This window comes from Chlamydomonas reinhardtii, chromosome 16 (assembly GCF_000002595.2).
Source record: "Chlamydomonas reinhardtii strain CC-503 cw92 mt+ chromosome 16, whole genome shotgun sequence".
NCBI lineage: Eukaryota > Viridiplantae > Chlorophyta > Chlorophyceae > Chlamydomonadales > Chlamydomonadaceae > Chlamydomonas > Chlamydomonas reinhardtii.
In genome coordinates this window covers 4,375,639-4,396,528 of record NC_057019.1, presented here as the reverse complement: position 1 = coordinate 4,396,528, position 20,890 = coordinate 4,375,639, and the positions used below count along the sequence as shown (strand labels likewise).

The window sequence follows — 20,890 nt, the reverse complement described above, 5'->3', positions numbered from 1 at the left end:
GCGAATTAGCGCTGCCGGTCGGACTTCTCTCGAAGCGTTAGACCGATGTCGTTGAGTCGGTAGCCGTCCTAGACTCTCGGACGGCTTCGTTTGTCTGAGGGAATACTGGGGCCGTCGATTTGGCTTTTGGTGTTCCATGGTCCCCGCGCGACCGCGAGCAATCCACTAAACACGGACATTAAGGGCAGAAGAGTTTCTATGTACGATAGGTATTCTCGCCACGGAGCCTCGGCCTGGGCAGCGTTCGACTTCGTCGCACCAGTTCGGCGTGTGAACAGAAGCGTGCCGTCGTTCCGCGGCCCCATCACTACTAACCTGCGGTTGCAGCGACCAATGGCAAATCACCCGGAGCAAAAGCCATGTAGCCATGTCAACAGCTGGCAGCCAGCCGTGAGAGCCCTGCTGGCCCTAGCTGTGTTCATTAGAACCAATTCCATACACCCGCTCACGCACCCGCTCCCTTGCCCGCTCCCGCCTCCGCTGCCTGGTCCGACCCAGTTCCCACCCCGCGTTCGGGCTCTTTCCGCATCCGACCCAGTTACCCCGGCCCCTGCCGCCCAGGTTCCTTCCCGACCCAGTACCACCCCGCCCTCCGTCTGTTTCCGCATCCAACCCCATAACCCTGCCCCACCCCCTGCCCCCGCCCCGCCCCGCCCCCTGCTCCGCCCCGTTGCTCTCGTCACCAGGTTCTGGCACCGCCACGACCTGGACGGGGCCATCATCCAGAGCGGCCTGGGCCAGTGGCGCAGCGTGTTCGACAAGCTAGATCGCGGCGGCCGCCTCAAAGTGGCGGCGCTGGGCTCGTCCGTCACCAAGGCGAGCACCATTTTTTGTAAACTCACACGGATCACCACACGGTGGAGATAGAGCAGTGGCTGACGGCTAAGCCGTGATAGCCGGGCCATAGCAGCCATAGCAAACACACACACACACACACACACACACGCACGGACATACACACACGCACACATGTGCACGCATGAGGACCCTCTCGCATGTAGCATGACTATGCTCACGTACGTGCACAGGATTTTGGCGGCTACTTTGGCGGCACGGCGGACCTGAGGGCGGCTGGCTTCATGCAGGGCGGCGAATTCGACCCCGGGGAGTTCATGGTGAGAGCATGCGCAGGAGCAGGAGCTGTGAAGTGCCGGCCCCGTCCGTTGTCTTCGCTCATACAGTCCTGCCTTCCTGCTGGCCTCCGTCTGACTTGTGTGTGCCGTCATGCGGCGCGCACGCACACGCTCAGGGCGATGACGCGCTCAAGGCCAACGCGGTGCGCGCGCGGCAGGCGGGCTGGTACCTGGGCTGGGCCAACTACGTGATGCAGGTGCGGCTGCATGCGTGGCGTGTGTGCGTGTCTGTGTGTCTGTGTGTGTTGGCATTGTGTGTGTATGCGTGTAGGTGCGGGTGCGGTGCGGGCGGGTGCGGGGACGACCGCGGGCGCGGGCGTGGGCAGCGGGGGTTTGCATTGCGAAATGGCAACCGAACACCGGTTTTTGGCTTTTGCCATTCCGGTGCAGTAGACGAGCTGCTGCCTTGCGGCGCCGTCTTAATGTCAAGCCAACCGCTACAACCGCCCCAACCCGCACTCCCCACCACCAGACCATCAACGCCACGTGGCCTCGGCCGCCGGGGGCTCAGGGCCACCTGCTGATGAACATGGGCCTCAGCGGCATGGTAGGTGGGTGATGGTGGGTGGGTGCGTGGGTGATGGTGGGTGGGTGGGTGGGTGGGTGGGTGTGGATGGGCGGGCGGGTGGGTGCCTGGGTGGGTGGGTGGTGGGTCAGGAGCTAATGGCATGGATAGTGGGTGTGGTGCTGGGCGGCGATGCACAAAATGAGGGCACACGGCATCTGTCCCCCCACGTATATCCGTTTGTGGATACCGTTTGTTGTCAAAGACAGAGGGAAGGGGGACGAAACGACAGAGTAGGCAAGCGGGGCGATGGCGTGTGGGCGGTCCATCCCTTTGCGGCTTCCATTCGGCCGACACCCCACCCTAATCTTTGCAGCCTTCTGTCTTGTATCCCTTTGTCCTCATATTACGCAAATCAACATCACCTCCGCACCCCCCACACACCATCGTGCTCTGCCAGGGCGTGGACTTTTACACGCGTCAAGACATCCAGAAGTACCTCCCACACGACCTCGACATAATCCTGCTGGAGAACATAGACGCGCGCGCCGCGGTGCGTGCGTGTGCGTGTGCATTTGCGTCCGTGCTTGGCCGCCTGCTCACCTGCTTGAGTTTGGGCTGCCGGGAAGGCGCTGAGGTGCTGGTCAGCTGGTGTGCTGCATGGGTCCTCAGGTGTGTGAATATGGCGAGATGGTGAGGCGGGCTGCGCATACAGGGGGGGGGGTAGTTTCGACTGGGAAAGGCCCCATGTTCTAAAACGAAAGAGCTTGACGAGAGGACTCCAAATCCACTTTCAGAGTTTCAATCAGGGTAGTAATTGCAAAGTTATGGGCCCTCAAAGTTCAGGGTCGGTCGTCGGGGTCGGGGGTCCCCAAGGTTTCGTCACGCGGATGTGGGTGGGACTGCCAGATTTCGTCTCCGCGCCCTAAACGCCCCTCTAAACGCTCCGCCCATTAGCACAAGCACTAGCACACATTACCACGCACATACTAAAGCATTTGCAGAACGTTTGGCCTCTGGAAAGCGGCCGCATGTCCGTCCACATCGGCATCGTAGTAGCGTAGAGCCCCACTCGAGCGTCTCTCACTAGTGCCATGGAGACTATGCGAACTGATGCTAACTTGTAACGGCCAAGGCTTGGTGTGGGTCATGGCGAGAAGGCTACCGCCGGCCATCGAGCGTGGCATGAATCCCGGGATTCTTCACATGATCCCGGCAGAAAGTCGACCAATCTCTTCCGGCACACAATCCCAAACATCATATGTACAGCGCAATTGTAAGCTTAAGCGCACGCCCCGGTATTCTGACAGAAGGGTCGGTGGTTGGCCATGGACACATGGACATGTGTGGCATGGCTGCAAGTCAAGTTGTGCCTCCAGCTGAACCGGAGGTATACAATTGTAGAGCTCACCGAGAGCAGTCGATTGACACCGACCTGGCTAAAAAACAAAGGGTTTTGAGGGGGTTTTGAGGGGTTGCACGGTGGTGGGGGTCGGTCGGTCGGTCTGGAGGGGGGGTCGGGAGGTTTTGGGACATGGGGTCTGGAGGTTTAGTTCGTACCCCCCCCCTGGCGCATACACAACTAACGGAGGCCGCTGCTGATTGCGAAGCCCCGCACGGGCAACGCGCGCGGGACCCACAGCAGCTGCCTTCTTCCAAACCTACAACCGAACTTACAACCGAACTTACAACCGTTGCTCGCGCCGGCAGGGCCCTGGATTGGAGCGGCTGCTGGTGGAGTTTGAGGAGCACGGCAATGGCACGTTGCCGGCGGTGCTGATCTGGAACTCGGGCATCATGCTCTGGGACGGTGAGGAGGACCTCGGTCGCTTGCGTGTTCGCTCGTTCAAGAAGACATGGAAAGGGGGGAGGGGTTGCTGCCAACAATCCCGGAACGCAAGGAACGCAAAGAGTGTGATATAGCGAACCCTCTCCCCGTTTGCTTTCGTCGCACAGGGTTCGGCTGCTGGGACGGCGAGCCGCAGTGCCGGAGCGGCGACATCTGTCGCGAGCCTAAGTTCATCAACACAGACGGCGAGGTGGTGCGGGCGCGGAATGAGGACGTCACCTACCGCCTGGGCGCTTGGTGCGTACGTGCGGAGGAAAGTGGGGAAGGGGGGGAAGGGGGGTTGTCGCCATCATTCATGGAGAACCGAGTGATTACATTACAAGTCCGGGGGCGCGGCGACAGCGGGGGGGGGCGGATTGGAGGGGATCGAGCCGTGGAGCGAATCACGCGGCGGTTGTGACCCAGATAGGGGCCGGGGCAACCGATGCGGCGGCTAAGCGTGGAGCAAGATGCAAGGCAAGGGAACGAGCACCCGCACAGGGCACGCGCAGTCCTTGCATGCGATCCAGTAGGCCGCCGGGGCACACGCGCGCCGGAGGCACGGATGGGGTTGGCCCACCTCCCCTCCTCAACACTTCATACTTCGGAGATGGAATCACTCCGTTCTCCACATGAACTGCTACCCCACCTGCATGCGTTTACCAAGGTCATCATGACCACAACCACCCCTCCACCACCACTTCACCGCCACTCCACCACCACTCCACCACCACTCCGCCGCCTCATCCGCCTCACCTGCCCGCAGGTACGGTCTGTCTGTGCTGTCGTGGCGCGGCCTGCTGTGGGCCATGGAGCGCGACAGCCGCATGTACGGCTTCAGTCAGTGCCAGTTCCTGGCCAGTCTGCATTTGGACGCCTCGCACCCCGCACACCTGGGGCAGGTGGGTGGGCGTGTGGGTGGGTGGGTGGATGGGCGGTTGCTTGTTTAGGAGCTGCGGTGTGATGTGGAGCGCGCGCGGTGTGGGTGTGGCGGGTGTCCGTGCCGTGGTGGGTTGTGGTGGGCTGCGGCTCTGGCTCACGGACGGGCAAACTGTCTTGCGGCCGGACGCGTTATCGATGCACCCTACCTCATACACGTCAGCTGCGAGCCCTCCACACACACACACGCTCCATCCACTCGCACACCCTCTGACACGGGCCCGGGGCGCGCACGCATCTCATCCTTCCCCACAAATCCCGGCGCGCACGCTCGCAATTGCCTTACCTCCCTTGCCCCCCACAGGTATTGATCGCCGACACCATCATGAACCTGTTGGTGCACGCCCAGAACCACCTCGCGAACCACCCCGCACACGGCCCGCCTGGCCGCCCGCCCACACGCCTGTTCCTGGTGCGGCATTGTGTGTGTGATTGTGATTGTGTGTGTGTGTGATTGTGATTGTGTGTGTGTGCGTGTGTGTGCGATTGCGTATGTTGCGGCGATCATGCCGCGGCCCTTTCCGCTGTCTGTCTGGTGCTCCGTCACTCGCACTTGATTGCTCGAATTCCGTCTCCCAACTTTACCACCAACCAACCCTGCAACACCCAACCCCGCACACATGAACGCGCGCACGCAGGAGCCCGCCAGCCGCGCCGCCGTGTCCGCCAACCTGACCGTCACGCGCGGCAGCGCCCAGTTCTTCTCCGCCACCGACGGCGACGCCGCCACGCAGCTGCAGGTGCTGCCGGCCACCAGCGGCTGGAACTTCAGCCAGTACCAGCTGCACGGCAACACAAGCAAGGTGCGCAGCGGCCGCCTGTGTGCGTGTATGTATGTGTGTGTGTGTGTGTGTGTTAGGAAACACCGTACCCTACCACTTCTGCACACCTCACACGCGCACCCTTGCGACGTCCATCCAGGTCAAGCCGGGCTGGGCGGCGCTGAGGAGCGGCGCCAGGCTGGCGGTGCGGCTGCCGGGGCTGCAGCTGTGGCGCTACCGGCGTCACATGGCCTCCCTGCGTGTGTCCTACCTCACCTCCTACCTACACATGGGCTCCGCGCTGCTGCGCTGCCTGCCGCCGTCCGTGGCATCTGGGTCGGCATCACCCGGCGGTGGCGCAGCCCCCGGGGCGAAGCAGGAGCAACAGCCGCAGCAGCCGCTGCGCGGCGGCTGCCTGTGTGACATGACGCTGCTGCAGGGCGCCATAGACGGCGGCGGCGAGTGGCGGGACCGGCACCGCGTGTCCGTGGTGGCAGAGGCGGTCGTGCGTCTCTACGACCCGGCACATTGGGGCTGGGATGGGCCCGCAAACAATAAGAGCATTCCCCTGACGGCGGCTCCGCCGCCGCCGCCGCCTGCGCCGCCGGCGGCGCTGGGGATGCAGTCGCCGCCGGCTGCGCCGGCCCCGCCTGCGCCGCCGCCGGAGCCGACGGCTGAGTGTGAGATTGAGCTGGAGGTGGTTCCGTCGCGGCTTCAGGGCTCGGGCACCGATACACACAAGTTCAAGCTGCTGCGGCTGCTTGCGGAGTGGGAGCAGCTGGAGCAGCAGCCGCAGCCGCAGAGGCGGCGGCGACAGTAGCAGCGGCAGGTATGCACCGCCATTGTTGTAGTTAGAGAAAGCGTTTTGCAATTGTGTCGGACGAAGTGATACGTCGATGCCTGTGCGAGACTAATGACACTGCTTTCAGCAACATGTGAATGTACTACTTCCGTGAGATGGGAACCACGAGGGGACGGGCAGCAACACTTTGATTGAAACGCAGTGGGAGTTAACACCAAGCATATGAGGGTGAAAGGCCCAAAGGGCCGCTGAAGCACTGAATGGAGGTTACACGTGATGAAGCCGCAGTGGGCGCAACAAGCACACAGCTGGGGCGGGATACACGGGCAAACGAAGACAATCCATGTACTCACTTTCGTAATGATTCAAATGTTTAAAGCACTGAGCGGTGGAGTGAGGAGGTAGGAGTACCGCGAAGGAAAGGTCATGTGGGTTGCTAGAATCTACTGGTGGACACGTGTTCAGCATATTGCGCGTGTACTTTTTTGCATGAGAGCGCTTCGCATATGACGAGGCTGGTGAAGACGCGGCGCATGCACCATGGTCAACTAGGTGTGTAATGCGGACTGTCGGTTGGCCTTGCAGCCTTGCAGGTTGTGTAGATAGAATGTGCGGCCATGCGAGGGCGGTATGTCAGGTGGGATTCTGGGCGTGGGTTGCGGTAGCTGTGTTTGGTGCATCTATCTTCGGATCGTCCGCCTGTGCGCCCGGCAGCAGGTGTGCGGCGGGCGTGTGTTAGAGAGCACAAGGGAAGGACACACGCAGGACAGAGACACAGAGTGTGTGTGGGAGCGACACGGTATCAGCCGTCATGCGCACTAGCATGCGCTTGTGTTTCTGCACTAGCCATGCACTACATGCTCGGGCGCGGGCGCGAGGCGTGAGCCACGCCAGAACCCATGTTCAACGGTCAGCCTCTGCGCCCTCAAGATGCCCCCTGGGCCCAGGGCCTGGGTGGATGTGTGTTATCCACTAAGTGGCCTAGCTGGCCAGCTGAGAGCATAGGCCGGGCCACGTAATGACGGAACGCAGTGCAACACGCCACCATGTGGGTGCCTGGGCGGCCGCTCCTCAGTTTCATGGATTCATGGCGGTCTAGGCGGTCAGGGGTGATGGCGGCTGTCGGTTGGGCGCCGCACTCGCGGCAGTGGTGCGGAGCAATATGGCCGCCTTTCTTGCCATGGGGCCATCCTGAATGCCCCCGCCACGAGGCTGGTGATGGTGAAGATGATTCTGGACGTGCGGCCGTTTGCGCCGGCGGGGCCGGAGGCAGCATGGGGTCGGACGCTGCGTTAGGGGGTGACCCTCAAGGTGCAGTTGGTGCGGAAGGATAGCTCACCGATGTTAGTTGCTTACTGTAATGTCAACGCACATAATACTGGGGTCCTTGCTTCTTGCATTATAGCTCAAGAGAGTCAAGCTGCCACATGCTGGCCTTTTGAAATTGACGTATTATTCCTTCTTTATCGATGACATCTTTGGCTTGTATTTGACTGAAAACTATTAGAACGCGCGATGCCAATGCCCACTGTGGTGCTGTGTGGTGGGGGTTCGCGCTGCTCGCCTGGTTGCTGCTATTCTACAGCAAGTCAGATTGACGCCGGCGGAAGGGGCGGAGTACCCCAAGCATCATGGTAGGATGGCATGGATGCTTATGCTCCTTTGGAGTTTGGGGGATGCTCAGAATGTTGAACGAGCGACATGCACGGCGCCCCGCCGCCGAGCACTCATCGCACAGACGCTAGCCGCTTGTACGCGCGGTGATTTTGTCAACAACGTTACACGGTGGAGATACCCAAACACTGGGATTTGGCCCGCCTGGCCTGGGCCCTGCATAATTTTTGTGCGGGGGCTGGAGAAATTATTTATCACGGACCTGGCCGGTCTTACATGATGGGCGCTCGCAAAGTTTGGAGGGGCAAAGCAGTCAGGGAAAGACGAGACGCCGGGAGTAAGCGCGGCAGGCGCGGCGCGGCCGTGTTTGTGCAGTACAAGGGCATTTTCCAGTGGATGCTGTCTCACGCTTTACAGATCATGCTTCGACCTAGGCGTGTTTTGGTCGAGTTGCAAGCGCATGCTGCAAAGGAGTCAAGCGCAGAACGCGCACTTCGACATAACCATGATGTGCTTGCCAGCCATGACAGGGAGCGCTGGTAGGCTCCGAGCCGCTGTGCGCTGCGATTTATGATGTCTGATCCTCTGCTGCTCATTATACTGCAGGCCAGGCGGGCCGGTTGCAAGTAATCAACGAGCCCTCCAGATGTCAACTGCCGACTACTAGTGCTGGCCACGGGGCGGCCAGGCCGGGTTGGCCCGGCGGCCCCCGCCCGCCTCTCCCGGCCGGTTTTATATCGGCCCGCGTATGTCGGTCTGTCGTCGTATCTCCCAATTTGACCTTGGCCATTAAGGCCAACGCTGTCAAGGGATCGTTTGGGATCGGGGCAATCAGCACCGGCTCAGGACGAAACCATCAAGATGGGTGCCCTCGCGGTGTTCGCCGTCGCTTGCCTCGCGGCAGTGGCGTCGGTTGCGCATGCGGCCGACACCAAAAAGCCCAACTTTGTGGTGATCTTCACCGTAAGTATGCCGAGTAGACTGGGGGCCCGGACGGGGACGGGGACGGTTTTAGCTGTCAGACTGAGGCCATCTATCTGGGTTTACGAACGGGGTGTTTATCGCCGAACCGGTTCCTCCCTGCCATCCTTTGCGTCTGCTAACTTCCCCTGTTGCCCTTCTGGTCTGTCCTGTCCTTGCTCCCGTAGGATGACCAGGACGCCATTCAGAACAGCACCCACCCGCACTACATGCCCAGCCTGCACAAGTACATCCGCTACCCGGGAGTGGAGCTGTCTCAGTACTTCGTCACCACCCCCGTGTGCTGCCCCTCGCGGACAAACCTGTGAGTCATCGCAGCGCAGTGGTCGGTGTCCCAAGCAACAGCGTCCACTGTCAAGATCAGATGGTGTCCCTTGTCTCCGTGCTTGCCTCCCCATCATGCCTGCGCCTGTGCGTGGCAATGTGTAAATGTGATGACCTGACCCGAGTCCATCCTTTCCTCCCCACCCTATCAGGTGGCGCGGCCAGTTCGCCCACAACACCAACTTCACCAGCGTGCTGCCTCCCTACGGTGGCTGGGCCAAGTGGAAGGGCCTGGGCATCGACCAGTCCTACCTGCCGCTGTGGCTCAAGGACCAAGGCTATAACACCTACTACGTGGGCAAGGTGAGCGAGGGAGGACGGAGTGGTGGGGCGGGAGGGCTGTGGGGAATGGCAGAGGGAGGGGCCTTTGCAGCCAGACAGTCACACTTGTTGTTGTTGCTGTGAGACTTGACCGGACCGCCTCACATCAGCTGCAAAGCTTGCTCCTGATGCCCGTTCTTATCGCCTCCCTCACCGCCTCCCGCCCGCCGCAGTTCCTTGTGGACTACTCGGTCAGCAACTACCAGCAGGTGCCCGCGGGCTGGGACGACATCGATGCCCTGGTCACCCCCTACACCTTTGACTACAACACCCCCGGCTTCAGCCGGTGAGCGGCTCCTATGTTGCCATAGGGTGGATAGGGTAGCGACTTGGCGCCAGTGGTAGCTGCCCTCTGAACCAGCTGCCGTCTCTGCTGCCGGACAACGGCTGCGTGGCCAACCTGCTTCCCGCCCCCAACCCACCTGCCCCTTGCATCTTATCCTCTTCTTGTTTTCTGTTGCTCCCTTCCTCCCCACCTGCAGCAACGGCGCGACCCCCAACATCTACCCCGGCGAGTACAGCACTGACGTCATTCGCGACAAGGGCATTGCTCAGATCAAGTCGGCCGTGGCTGCCGGAAAGCCCTTCTACGCGCAGATCTCGCCCATCGCGCCGCACACCTCCACCCAGATTTCCACCGACCCCGTCACCGGAGTGTGAGTGTTTGCATGGGTGCGGCCCTGGTGTCCTTCATTTGGATCCTAGTGACACGAATCACACGATCACGTGCACCAGCCGTACCCGCGGCTGCAACCGCTTTCCCCGGCGGGGCGTTGGGCCCAACCCGGCATGCGAGCAGCAACGCCGCATGCGTACGTGGCGCCGTGCTTGACCCTGCCGTATGCGCGCCGTATGAAACACACACAGCACGCGCCCCTGCCCTCGAGCCTAGCTCCTGATCCCCGCCGTGGCCCGCCCCGCCCCTTCTCTCCCACCGCAGGACGAGGTCCTTCTTCTACCCGCCCATCCCCGCCCCCCGCCACTGGCAGCTGTTCTCCGACGCCAACCTGCCCGGCGGCACGCCCAACAAGAACCTGTACGAGGTGGACGTGAGCGACAAGCCCGCCTGGGTCCGCGCCCTGCCGCTGTGAGTACGACAGGAATAATGAGCACACGTACGTGCGTAACGTGAACGCATGCACACGTGCTTACGAATTGGCATGCTTCCCTTTGGGCTTGTGCTCATTGACACGTTTGATACGGTAGCCCGGGCGTTCAATGATCATGTCTCCGGCTCCGGCCCAAATCCTGCCCAAACCCAACCCAACTCCACCATTGGCCCAACTCCCTGCACCCACACAGGGCCCAGCAGAACAACCGCACCTACCTGGAGGAGATCTACCGCCTGCGCCTGAGGTCGCTGGCGGCCGTGGACGAGCTGATTGAGCAAGTCGGTGAGTGCATGGGTCCAGTCTGGCACGACGTGTGTTGCTGTGCCGGCGTGGCGTGTGGGTGCACAGCTTGGGCTGCAAAGAGCAGCCGTGTGCACCCAAGGTTTCCATTAGCATTGCAAGCAACACCCGCGCGGCCCGTAACATCCCGTAACGTTCCCCTGCGCTGGTCCCCTTGCCTCCCTCCCCTCTCCTCCTGACCCTGTGCAGTCAAGACCCTGGATGAGGCGGGTGTGCTTGACAACACCTACATCATCTACAGCGCTGACAACGGCTACCACGTGAGTGCATGTTGTTCACATGTGTGTGCGCGTGTGTCTGTGTGTGTGCGCGCTCTCCCAACCTGAATGCGTACACGGTCCTCGGCTGGGACCCTACAAAACACACCACGCGCGCTAAACTTCTGTGCCGGTAGAAGTAGCTGCAGGCGACGGTGCCTCCTCGCCAATCTCTTCGACCCATTCCTCCTCCCGCCACCCGTCCCTTTCCCGCACCACTTGCAGGTGGGTGCCCACCGCTTCGGCGCGGGCAAGACCACGGGCTATGAGGAGGACCTGCGTGTGCCCTTCCTCATCCGCGGCCCAGGCATCAAGGCCAGCCAGTCCGACAAGCCGCAGAACAGCAAGGTGTGGGGGGCGTGGGGGCCGTATGTGCGGCTGTGACTACGGCTGGGGCTGGCTGGGGGGGCTGGGGGCAGGTTGGGGTTGTGGGGTCTGTGGAGCTGGTCGTTCTTGTGCATCCACGCCCCATCCGTACTCCCACTCATATATACACACACGCCCCCACAGGTTGGCCTGCACGTGGACTTTGCGCCCACCATTCTCAGCCTGGCCGGCGCCTCGCACCTGCTCGGGGACAAGGGGCTGGACGGCACCCCGCTGGGCCTGGTGAGTGGCGGATCGACGCGTGTTGGCAGGGAGGTCGTGACCAGCTGACTGACGCCTGGCGGCGGCGCGTTGAGGCGGCGTGTCGCGCTTACGCTCTCTTGGGTCGCGTCTTGGCGCCCCCACCTTTCCGACCCTCTAGCGCTCGCCACCTCTTGCTTGCCCCTCGCTGACCTGTTGACCTCCCTCACCACCCTCTCCCACCACGCACGCACGGCCACAGTACGCCAACGACGACGGCACTCTTCGCTCCGACTACCCTCGTCCGGAGCAGCACCGCCAGCAGTTCCAGGGCGAGTTCTGGGGCGGCTGGAGTGATGAGCTGCTGCAGAACCTCAGGTCCCAGCCCAACAACACTTGGAAGGTGGTGCGCACGTATGACGAGAGCAGCAAGCAGGGATGGAAGCTCATCGCGCAGTGCACCAGTGAGTACTGGTAGTTGGCAGGGCCGCTGCCAGGGCTGGGCAGAGTGTGCGTGGCACGGTGTGCGCCTGTCTCGCGGTTTCCACACACACACAATCCAGAGCCTACGCACACACACACGAACCCGCTTACCCCTGCCTTCCCGCGCTCGCCCCCTGTACGGCACACAGACGAGCGCGAGCTGTACGACCTGCGCAAGGACCCCGGTGAGCTGTACAACATCTACGACAAGGCCAAGCCCGCCGTGCGCAGCCGCCTGGAGGGGCTGCTGGCGGTGCTGGCCGTGTGCAAGGGGGAGAGCTGCTCCAACCCGTGGAAGGTGAGGCCTGGTCGGGCGTGTGTGCAGGGCTGCCGGCGGTTGCGCGTGGGCAACAGTGGAAACTACAGTTGCATGCATGGGCACGAACCCATTCCCCTCCTCTGCCCCCGCCTACAGATCCTGCACCCCGACGGCACCGTCAAGAACTTCACCCAGGCACTCAACTCCAAGTACGACCGCATCTACAACGCAATCCGCCCCTTCACCTACAAGACGTGCCTGCAGTACCTGGTGCGTTGCGCCGGGGGCTTGCCGCGTGTGTGGGGTGCGGGCACGCGGCCCAGGCCTGCTGTTGACCTTCTCACATGCAACGCTCACCCCCGCCCCGTACTAATTTCCATGCCTAACACACACCCACAGGATTGGGACAACGAGGACAGTCAGTTTAAGACGCAGATCCGCGGCGCCAACCCCGCAGCCGGCGTGGGCCACCACCGCCTGCTCACCGCCGCCAGCGAGCGCGCCATCGCCACCCGCCGCCGCGCCCAGGCCGCCGTCAGTGCCGAGCTGGCGGAGCGGCCGGCTGTGTTCCAGGCAAAGGTCGAGGTGAGAGAAAGAGTAGAGCAAGCGGGGGTGGGCCTTGTGGGGAGCGGGCGTCAGTGGAAGAAAGTGGTCTGGGCGGCGTTGGGGGCGCGCCGGGGCGGGGACGTGGATTCGACGGGATAGGTTCGGCTCGTGTCGTTTGTCCTTTTGGCTCACTGTGTCGCTTGCACCCCAACCCAATCCACCCCCACAGGAGAAGTCGGTGCCGGTGCCCCAGGACATCCTGAAGGCCGACGTGGAGAAGTGGTTCGCCTTCAACAATGCCGAGTACTACCTGGCTTAGATGGTCGATATTATATAAAAGCCAATGCAAGCGCGCATGGACATAGCGCATCGACCAAGCGCCACCATGGCTTGGGTTTCTTTGATACGGTTGGGCTAAGTTTGATATGTGGGTTTTGGACGTGGCCGCTTGGTCAGTAAGCGGTCCACGTGGTAATGCCGTGTGCGTGATCCCCCCTGGAGTGGTGTTGGGGTAGGTTAATGACAAGGTAAAGCAGTGGGTACATGCACGCACAATTGCGTCGGACAGAAGAGTACCGGGACGTGATCCATGAAGAAATGGTATAAGGCGCCTCATGCATCCGTAGATGGCGCTCACGTGCGCTTAATTGCATGCGCGCCGTCACTTGTTTGTTGATTGCGGAATTAAGTGGTTAGGCCACTTGGTTGCGAAGAGTGTTGTGCGCCGCCCTCGGTAGTTCGGTGCGCCGCTGGAAACTTGCGTTGGTGTTCTGAGCTGCGGAGCTCTGGTTGGTCACTTGGTCTGCTGTTGTGCCTGTATGTTAAGAGGTGCTGGGTAAAGAAGTGGGCTTGCGTGGATGTTGACTGGCTGGCAGATAGGACTGTGCAGCGGCCTTGCTGCCGCGTGGTAAAGACTGAGAAAGGTATGTACCCGGCGTGGTGCCATGGAGCCATGGAACGAAGCCCTGTAAACATGCTGTGTGCTTCAGAGCAGGGCATACCGTACTGAATAATGTCGTGGGCACAACACCTTGACTATATATGGAGGCGGGGGTGCTGGCTTGGCGGTGCCGGAGCACCGAGCCACCGACGGGTCCTTTTGATGCCGCTCGCCGATCACCCTACCCTGGGTGACGCCGTGTGCGCGTGACAAGAAAGCACCGCAGCCGGCGAAGCGGGCTTCCCTGTAACGCCATACACATTGTAGGCAGACGCTACGAAGGAGTCACGTAGCATCCCAAGACCCAAGCTACCGTATTCTCTCTTCAATTGATATGGACTCTTCAAGTAATCCTTGAGATGGCGCCGCCACCGCGCAGACGCCGCCGCAGACCCCGCACAGGCTTGGGAGTTGGGAGCAGGACCATTAGACAGGATGCACTTAACGGCATGACACACACTTGGAGCGGGGTTGTGTGCCGCCCCAACTGTGCGTTATGCTGCTATCCCACACGCATGTTGGAGATGGGCTCCACCACGCGGCTGTGGCAGGGCAGGCCTCTGGATTCGTGGGGCCTGCGGACCACTAGCGGACCGGAGGGGTCGGGGTCAGTTGGGGCCCAGCACCTCATCGGGGAAATGGAGTCTGGGGGAAGGGAAATGGGATCCAATGGACGCCGATTCGCTCGTGTTCGCGCGCAGCTTCTAAGTACTTACGTATTCAGAGCGGAGGACTACACCACTGGACCCCAGCGCCCGCACGTAGGTAGGTAGGGGGACCGTGTAAAATCAATAGCTGGGCCAAAGCCCTGTCAAATTGCGAGGTCGCGCGCGGACTCCTCACCTCTCCGGACGCAAGGAGCACGGGGACCGGTCGGTGCGCTGTATTACACAGGGCATAATCAGATTGCTGAATCTTCACAGCACGGCGTCAAGGCCGCTGCACACTTATCGACCCAAAGCGCGTCAAGAGCACCGACCTGGATTACCAGCTGCGCACGCTGCGCCTTGGGGTGTTGGCCAACGCCGTAACACACTCTCTGCAAGCAGCCTAAACATTTGGCTCCGCAGTCCAAACCATGCCCCTGCCACATTGCCTGTCCGCCACGCAGATGCATGCCGGTATCTTCCATCACTCCCACTCGTGATCACGACGGCAGAGCACCTTCATCGCATCCCGGGTTATGTACGCACCTTTGCCTGTAACTTCCGTGGAAACACCCATTTACATCGAAACGTAATATACATTCGGGGGGAATCACGCACGCGGCAGTACCACGTGGACCACTTACTGACCAAGCGGCCACGTCCAAAACCCATATATTATACGTAACCCAACCGTATCATAGAAACCCAAGCGATGGTGGCGCTTGGTCGATGCGCTATGTCCATGCGCGCTTGCATTTGATCGCTTTTGTGTTTAATATTATGCCAGGTAGTACTCGGCATTGTTGAAGGCGAACCACTTCTCCACGTCGGCCTTCAGGATGTCCTGGGGCACCGGCACCGACTTCTCCTGTGGGGGTGGATTGGATTGGGGTGCAAGCGACACAGTGAGCCACAAGGACAAACGACACGAGCCGAATCTATCCCGTCGAATCCACGTCCCCGCCCCGGCGCGCCCCCAACGCGGCACAGCCCACTCTCCCACCCTCACGCCCGCTTCCCACAAGGCCCACCCCCGCTTGCTCTCTTTCTCTCACCTCGACCTTTGCCTGGAACACAGCCGGCCGCTCCGCCAGCTCGGCACTGACGGCGGCCTGGGCGCGGCGGCGGGTGGCGATGGCGCGCTCGCTGGCGGCGGTGAGCAGGCGGTGGTGGCCCACGCCGGCTGCGGGGTTGGCGCCGCGGATCTGCGTCTTGAACTGACTGTCCTCGTTGTCCCAATCCTGTGGGTGTGTGTGTGTGTGGGGGGGGGGGGTGAGTGAGTGAGTGAGTGAGTGAGTGAGTGAGGCATGGGGTTGAAAGCGGGGATGGGTGTGTGTTGCATCTGGGGAGGTCAGCAGTAGCAGGCCTGCGTCGCGTGCCCGCACCCCACCCACACAGCAAGCCCCCGGCGCAACGCACCAGGTACGGCAGGCACCTCTTGTAGGTGAAGGGGCGGATGGCGTTGTAGATGCGGTCGTACTTGGAGTTGAGTGCCTGGGTGAAGTTCTTGACGGTGCCGTCGGGGTGCAGGATCTGTAGGCGGGGGCAGAGGAGGGGAATGGGTTCGTGCCCATGCATGCAACTGGAGTTTCCACTGTTGCCCACACGCAACCGCCGGCAGCCCTGCACACACTGTCCGACCAGGCCTCACCTTCCACGGGTTGGAGCAGCTCTCCCCCTTGCACACGGCCAGCACCGCCAGCAGCCCCTCCAGGCGGCTGCGCACGGCGGGCTTGGCCTTGTCGTAGATGTTGTACAGCTCACCGGGGTCCTTGCGCAGGTCGTACAGCTCGCGCTCGTCTGTATGCCGTACAGGGGGCGAGCGCGGGAAGGCAGGGGTAAGCGGGTTCGTGTGTGTGTGCGTAGGCTCTGGATTGTGCGTGTGTGTGGAAACCGCGAGACAGGCGCACACCGTGCCACGCACACTCTGCCCAGCCCTGGCAGCGGCCCTGCCAACTACCGGTACTCACTGGTGCACTGCGCGATGAGCTTCCATCCCTGCTTGCTGCTCTCGTCATACGTGCGCACCACCTTCCAAGTGTTGTTGGGCTGGGACCTGAGGTTCTGCAGCAGCTCATCACTCCAGCCGCCCCAGAACTCGCCCTGGAACTGCTGGCGGTGCTGCTCCGGACGAGGGTAGTCGGAGCGAAGAGTGCCGTCGTCGTTGGCGTACTGTGACGGTGCGTGCGTGGTGGGAGAGGGTGGTGAGGGAGGCCAACAGGTCAGCGAGGGGCAGGAGGTGGCGAGCGCTCAGGGTCGGAAAGGTGGGGGCGCCAAGATGCGCCCCAAGAGAGAGGATAACCGTGGCGAAGCGCGACACGCCACCTCCACGCTGTCAGCAGGCGTCAGTCAGCCGGTCACGACCCCCATGCCCACACGCGTCCATCCGCCACTCACCAGGCCCAGCGGGGTGCCGTCCAGCCCCTTGTCCCCGAGCAGGTGCGAGGCGCCGGCCAGGCTCAGAATGGTGGGCGCAAAGTCCACGTGCAGGCCAACCTGTGGGGGCGTGTGTGTGTGTATATATGAGTGGGAGTATGGATGGAGCGTGGATGCACAAGAACGACCAGCTCTACAGACCCCCGCAACTCCAACCTGCCCCCAGCCTCCCAGCCAGCCCCAGCCGTAGTCACAGCTGCACATACGCCCCCCACGCCCCCCGCACCTTGCTGTTCTGCGGCTTGTCGGACTTGCTGGCCTTGATGCCTGGGCCGCGGATGAGGAAGGGCACACGCAGGTCCTCCTCATAGCCCGTGGTCTTGCCCGCGCCGAAGCGGTGGGCACCCACCTGCAAGTGGTGCGGGAAAGGGGCGGGTGGCGGGAGGAGGAATGGGTCGAGGCGACTGGCGAGGAGGCACCGTCGCCTGCAGCTACTTCTACCGGCACAGAAGTTTTGTGCGCGTGGTGTGTTTTGTAGGGTCCCAGCCGAGGACCGTGTACGCATTCACGTTGAAGAGCGCGCACACACACAGACACACACACACACACACACATGCACAACATGTGAACAACATGCACTCACGTGGTAGCCATTGTCAGCGCTGTAGATGATGTAGGTGTTGTCAAGCACACCCGCCTCATCCAGGGTCTTGACTGCACGGGGTCAGGAGGAGAGGGCAGGGAGGCAAGGGGACCAGCGCAGGGGAACGTTACGGGATGTTACGGGCCGCGCGGGTGTTGCAATGCTAGTGGAAATCCTGGGTGCACACGGCTGCTCTTTGCAGCCCAAGCTGTGCACCCACACGCCACGCCGGCACAGCAACACAAGTCGTGCCAGACTGGACCCATGCACTCACCGACTTGCTCAATCAGCTCGTCCACGGCCGCCAGCGACCTCAGGCGCAGGCGGTAGATCTCCTCCAGGTAGGTGCGGTTGTTCTGCTGGGCCCTGTGTGGGTGCAGGGAGTTGGGCCAATGGTGGAGTTGGGTTGGGGTTGGGCAGGATTTGGGCCGGAGCCGGAAACAGAACCATTGAACGACCGGGCTACCGTATCAAACGTGTCAATGAGCACAAGCCCAAAGGGAAGCATGCCAACTCGTAAGCACGTGTGCATGTGTGCAAGTCATGCACGTACGTGTGCCCACTATTCCTGTCGTTACTCACAGCGGCAGGGCGCGGATCCAGGCGGGCTTGTCGCTCACGTCCACCTCGTAAAGGTTCTTGTTGGGCGTGCCGCCGGGCAGGTTGGCGTCGGAGAACAGCTGCCAGTGGCGGGGGGCGGGGATGGGCGGGAAGAAGTAGGACCTCGTCCTGTGGTGGGAGAGAAGGGGCGGGGCGGGGCGGGGCACGGCGGGGGTCAGGGGCTAGGCTCGGGGGCAAGGGCGCGTGCTGTGTGTGTTTCACACGGCGCGCGTACGACAGGGTCAATCAAATACGGCGCCACGTACGCATGCGGCGTTGCTGCTCGCATGCCGGGTTGGGCCCAACGTGCTGATGGAGAAAAGCGGTTGCAACCGCGGGTACGGCATGTGCACGTGATCGTGTGATTCGTGACACTAGGATCCAAATGAAGGACACAGGACCGCGCTCATGCAGATACTCACACTCCGGTGGCGGGGTTGGTGGAAATCTGGGTGGAGGTGTGCGGCGCGATGGGCGAGATCTGCGCGTAAAAGGGCTTTCCGGCAGCCACGGCCGACTTGATCTGAGCAACGCCCTTGTCGCGAATGACGTCAGTGCTGTACTCGCCGGGGTAGATGTTGGGGGTCGCGCCGTTGCTGCAGGTGGGGAGGAAGGGAGCAGCGGAGGGCAGGAAGGGGATCAGATGCAAGGGGCAGGTGGGTTGGGGGCGGAAAGCAGGTTTGCCACGACCACTGCCACTGCCAGCTGGTGCAGAAGGCAGCTACCACTGGCGCCAAGTCGCTACCCATTCCACCCTATAGCAACATAGGAGCCGCTCACCGGCTGAAGCCGGGGGTGTTGTAGTCAAAGGTGTAGGGGGTGACCAGGGCATCGATATCGTCCCAGCCCGCGGGCACCTGCTGGTAGTTGCTGACGGAGTAGTCCACAAGGAACTGCGGCGGGCGGGAGGCGGTGAGGGAGGCGATAAGAACGGGCATCAGGAGCAAGCTTTGCAGCTGATGTGAGGCGGTCCGGGCGAGGTAAACGACAACAATAAATGTGAATGTCCGGCTGCAAAGGCCCTCACCCTGCCGTTCCCCACGGCCCTGCCTCCCCACCAGCCCGCCGTCCTCCCTCGCTCACCTTGCCCACGTAGTAGGTGTTATAGCCTTGGTCCTTGAGCCACAGCGGCAGGTAGGACTGGTCGATGCCCAGGCCCTTCCACTTGGCCCAGCCACCGTAGGGAGGCAGCACGCTGGTGAAGTTGGTGTTGTGGGCGAACTGGCCGCGCCACCTGATAGGGTGGGGAGGAAAGGATGGACTCGGGTCAGGTCATCACATTTACACATTGCCACGCACAGGCGCAGGCATGATGGGGAGGCAAGCACGGAGACAAGGGACACCATCTGATCTTGACAGTGGACGCTGTTGCTTGGGACACCGACCACTGCGCTGCGATGACTCACAGGTTTGTCCGCGAGGGGCAGCACACGGGGGTGGTGACGAAGTACTGAGACAGCTCCACTCCCGGGTAGCGGATGTACTTGTGCAGGCTGGGCATGTAGTGCGGGTGGGTGCTGTTCTGAATGGCGTCCTGGTCATCCTGCGGGGGCAAGGAAAGGACAGGCCAGAAGGGCAAGAGAAGAAGTTGGCATCACAAAGGATGGCGAGTGAAGCTGAGATTGCCAGTCGAGCGCCGCACAGGATGCGACTTGGGGTCCGAGAGAGTCTGGTAACCAGGGCAACAAGCTGTATAAGGCTTGTTGCATGTGAGAACTAGTCTCAGGCCGCCGAGGCGTCCTGCGTCTGACACTAAAACCGTCCCCGTCCCCGTCCGGGCCCCCAGTCTACTCGGCATACTCACGGTGAATATCACCACGAAGTTGGGCTTTTTGGTGTCGGCCGCATGCGCAACCGATGCCACTGCCGCGAGGCAAGCGACGGCGAGCACCGCGAGGGCACCCATCTTGCGTGCATGCATGGTTTCGTCGTGAGCCGGTGCTGATTGCCCCGATCCCAAACGATCCCTTGACAGCGTCGGCCTTAATGGCCAAGGTCAAATTGAGTGGAAAGGTTGGACGAGGGCTGATATAAAACCGGTTGGGAAAGGCGGGCGGGGGCCGCTGGGCCAATCCGGCCTGGCCGCCCGATGGCCAGCACTAGTCGGCGGTTGACAGCTGGAGGGCCCGCCCGATTCCTTCCAACCGGCCCGCCTGGCCTGCAGTATAATGAGCAGCAAGCGCAAAGTGATTGTTAGACGCCATGGATCGCGGCGCACAGCTGCCCGGAGCGCACTTAATGGCAAACACCAGAACTCATAACGGTTAGGACGACGTACGCGTTCTTCGCTGAAGCTCCGTGACTCCTTTACAGCATGCGCTTGCAACTCGACCAAAACACGCCTAGGTTGAAGCATGATCTGTAAAACGTTAGATAGCATTCACTGGGAGCAGCCCTTGTACTGCACAAACATGGCCGCGCCGCGCCCGCCGCGCTATCTCCCGGCGTCTCGTCTTTCCCTGACTGCTGTGCCCCTCCAAATTTGCGAGCGCCCATCATGCTAGCCCGGGCAGGTCCCCAACGGAATAATCGATCCAGCCCCGGCACTAAAAGTATGCAGGGCCCAGGCCAGGCGGGCCAAGTTCCAGTGTTGGGGTTATCTCCACCATTTAACATCGTTGGTAAAGTAAACCCCGCATGCGTGCAAACTGCTAGCGTCTGTGCGCTGAGTGCTCGGCGGGGCGCCGTGCATGCCCGCTCGTTGGACACTCGGAGCACTCCCCCCAATATGCATGCATGCCATCTTACCATGCTTGGGGTGCTCCAGTCGCAATGGCCGTAATCTGCATGCAGCGACCGGGCGAGCAGCGCGAGCCCACTGCTCAACTGTGGCTCCAAAATCCAAACCGCAGCGGCCATTCTTAGCATCGCGCGTTTTCATATGCGCTCTACGTAAGTAAAGGCCCCACCGGCTGCCAGAAGAAATAATTCAAATCGGAATGCAGTAGTTGA

The 20,890-nt window shown here is 61.7% G+C and overlaps 3 protein-coding genes across 3 annotated transcripts; 2 read left to right on the top strand and 1 right to left on the bottom strand.

The window, feature by feature from the left end:
- Positions 1–50: 50 nt before the first annotated feature.
- Positions 51–8,216, top strand: CHLRE_16g671300v5 (uncharacterized protein). Its single transcript, XM_043071168.1, has 12 exons — positions 51–390; positions 687–816; positions 1,029–1,115; positions 1,250–1,330; positions 1,606–1,680; positions 2,099–2,191; positions 3,349–3,448; positions 3,595–3,724; positions 4,233–4,368; positions 4,710–4,817; positions 5,044–5,208; positions 5,327–8,216. The coding sequence occupies exons 1-12, from the start codon at positions 368–370 to the stop codon at positions 5,984–5,986; spliced, it is 1,788 nt and encodes a 595-aa protein (XP_042915860.1). The 5' UTR covers positions 51–367; the 3' UTR covers positions 5,987–8,216.
- Positions 8,217–8,350: 134 nt separating this feature from the next.
- CHLRE_16g671350v5 (uncharacterized protein) lies at positions 8,351–13,715 on the top strand. The gene is made up of 15 exons (XM_001691920.2): positions 8,351–8,545; positions 8,731–8,867; positions 9,040–9,190; positions 9,382–9,494; positions 9,691–9,864; positions 10,149–10,295; positions 10,511–10,602; positions 10,810–10,880; positions 11,103–11,225; positions 11,388–11,486; positions 11,707–11,908; positions 12,077–12,225; positions 12,343–12,456; positions 12,586–12,771; positions 12,962–13,715. The coding sequence occupies exons 1-15, from the start codon at positions 8,444–8,446 to the stop codon at positions 13,049–13,051; spliced, it is 1,950 nt and encodes a 649-aa protein (XP_001691972.1). The 5' UTR covers positions 8,351–8,443; the 3' UTR covers positions 13,052–13,715.
- A 726-nt stretch (positions 13,716–14,441) lies between these two features.
- Positions 14,442–20,840, bottom strand: CHLRE_16g671400v5 (uncharacterized protein). Its single transcript, XM_043071169.1, has 16 exons — positions 20,687–20,840; positions 19,743–20,096; positions 19,345–19,481; positions 19,022–19,172; positions 18,719–18,831; positions 18,361–18,534; positions 17,921–18,067; positions 17,613–17,704; positions 17,339–17,409; positions 16,982–17,104; positions 16,717–16,815; positions 16,290–16,491; positions 15,971–16,119; positions 15,739–15,852; positions 15,375–15,560; positions 14,442–15,187 (listed from the first exon to the last, which is right to left on the bottom strand). Exons 2-16 carry the CDS (start codon positions 19,842–19,844, stop codon positions 15,098–15,100), a joined length of 1,950 nt encoding a protein of 649 aa, XP_042915859.1. The 5' UTR covers positions 19,845–20,096; positions 20,687–20,840; the 3' UTR covers positions 14,442–15,097.
- Between the last annotated feature and the right edge of the window lie 50 nt (positions 20,841–20,890).

What these genes read in the sequence shown, in the direction of transcription:
- CHLRE_16g671300v5 (XM_043071168.1), top strand. Translation starts at nt 368, where the DNA reads ATGTCAACAGCTGGCAGCCAGCC. An exon ending in ACCTACCGCCTGGGCGCTTG is followed by an intron (nt 3,725 to 4,232) that starts GTGCGTACGTGC and finishes ACCTGCCCGCAG; the next exon opens with GTACGGTCTGTCTGTGCTGT. An exon ending in TGCACGGCAACACAAGCAAG is followed by an intron (nt 5,209 to 5,326) that starts GTGCGCAGCGGC and finishes ACGTCCATCCAG; the next exon opens with GTCAAGCCGGGCTGGGCGGC.
- CHLRE_16g671350v5 (XM_001691920.2), top strand. Translation starts at nt 8,444, where the DNA reads ATGGGTGCCCTCGCGGTGTTCGCCGTCGCTTGCCTCGCGGCAGTGGCG. An exon ending in TGGGTCCGCGCCCTGCCGCT is followed by an intron (nt 10,296 to 10,510) that starts GTGAGTACGACA and finishes GCACCCACACAG; the next exon opens with GGCCCAGCAGAACAACCGCA. An exon ending in ACAAGCCGCAGAACAGCAAG is followed by an intron (nt 11,226 to 11,387) that starts GTGTGGGGGGCG and finishes ACGCCCCCACAG; the next exon opens with GTTGGCCTGCACGTGGACTT.
- CHLRE_16g671400v5 (XM_043071169.1), bottom strand. Translation starts at nt 19,844, where the DNA reads ATGGGTGCCCTCGCGGTGCTCGCCGTCGCTTGCCTCGCGGCAGTGGCA. An exon ending in AGAGGTGCCTGCCGTACCTG is followed by an intron (nt 15,561 to 15,738) that starts GTGCGTTGCGCC and finishes ACACACCCACAG; the next exon opens with GATTGGGACAACGAGGACAG. An exon ending in TGTTCCAGGCAAAGGTCGAG is followed by an intron (nt 15,188 to 15,374) that starts GTGAGAGAAAGA and finishes CCACCCCCACAG; the next exon opens with GAGAAGTCGGTGCCGGTGCC.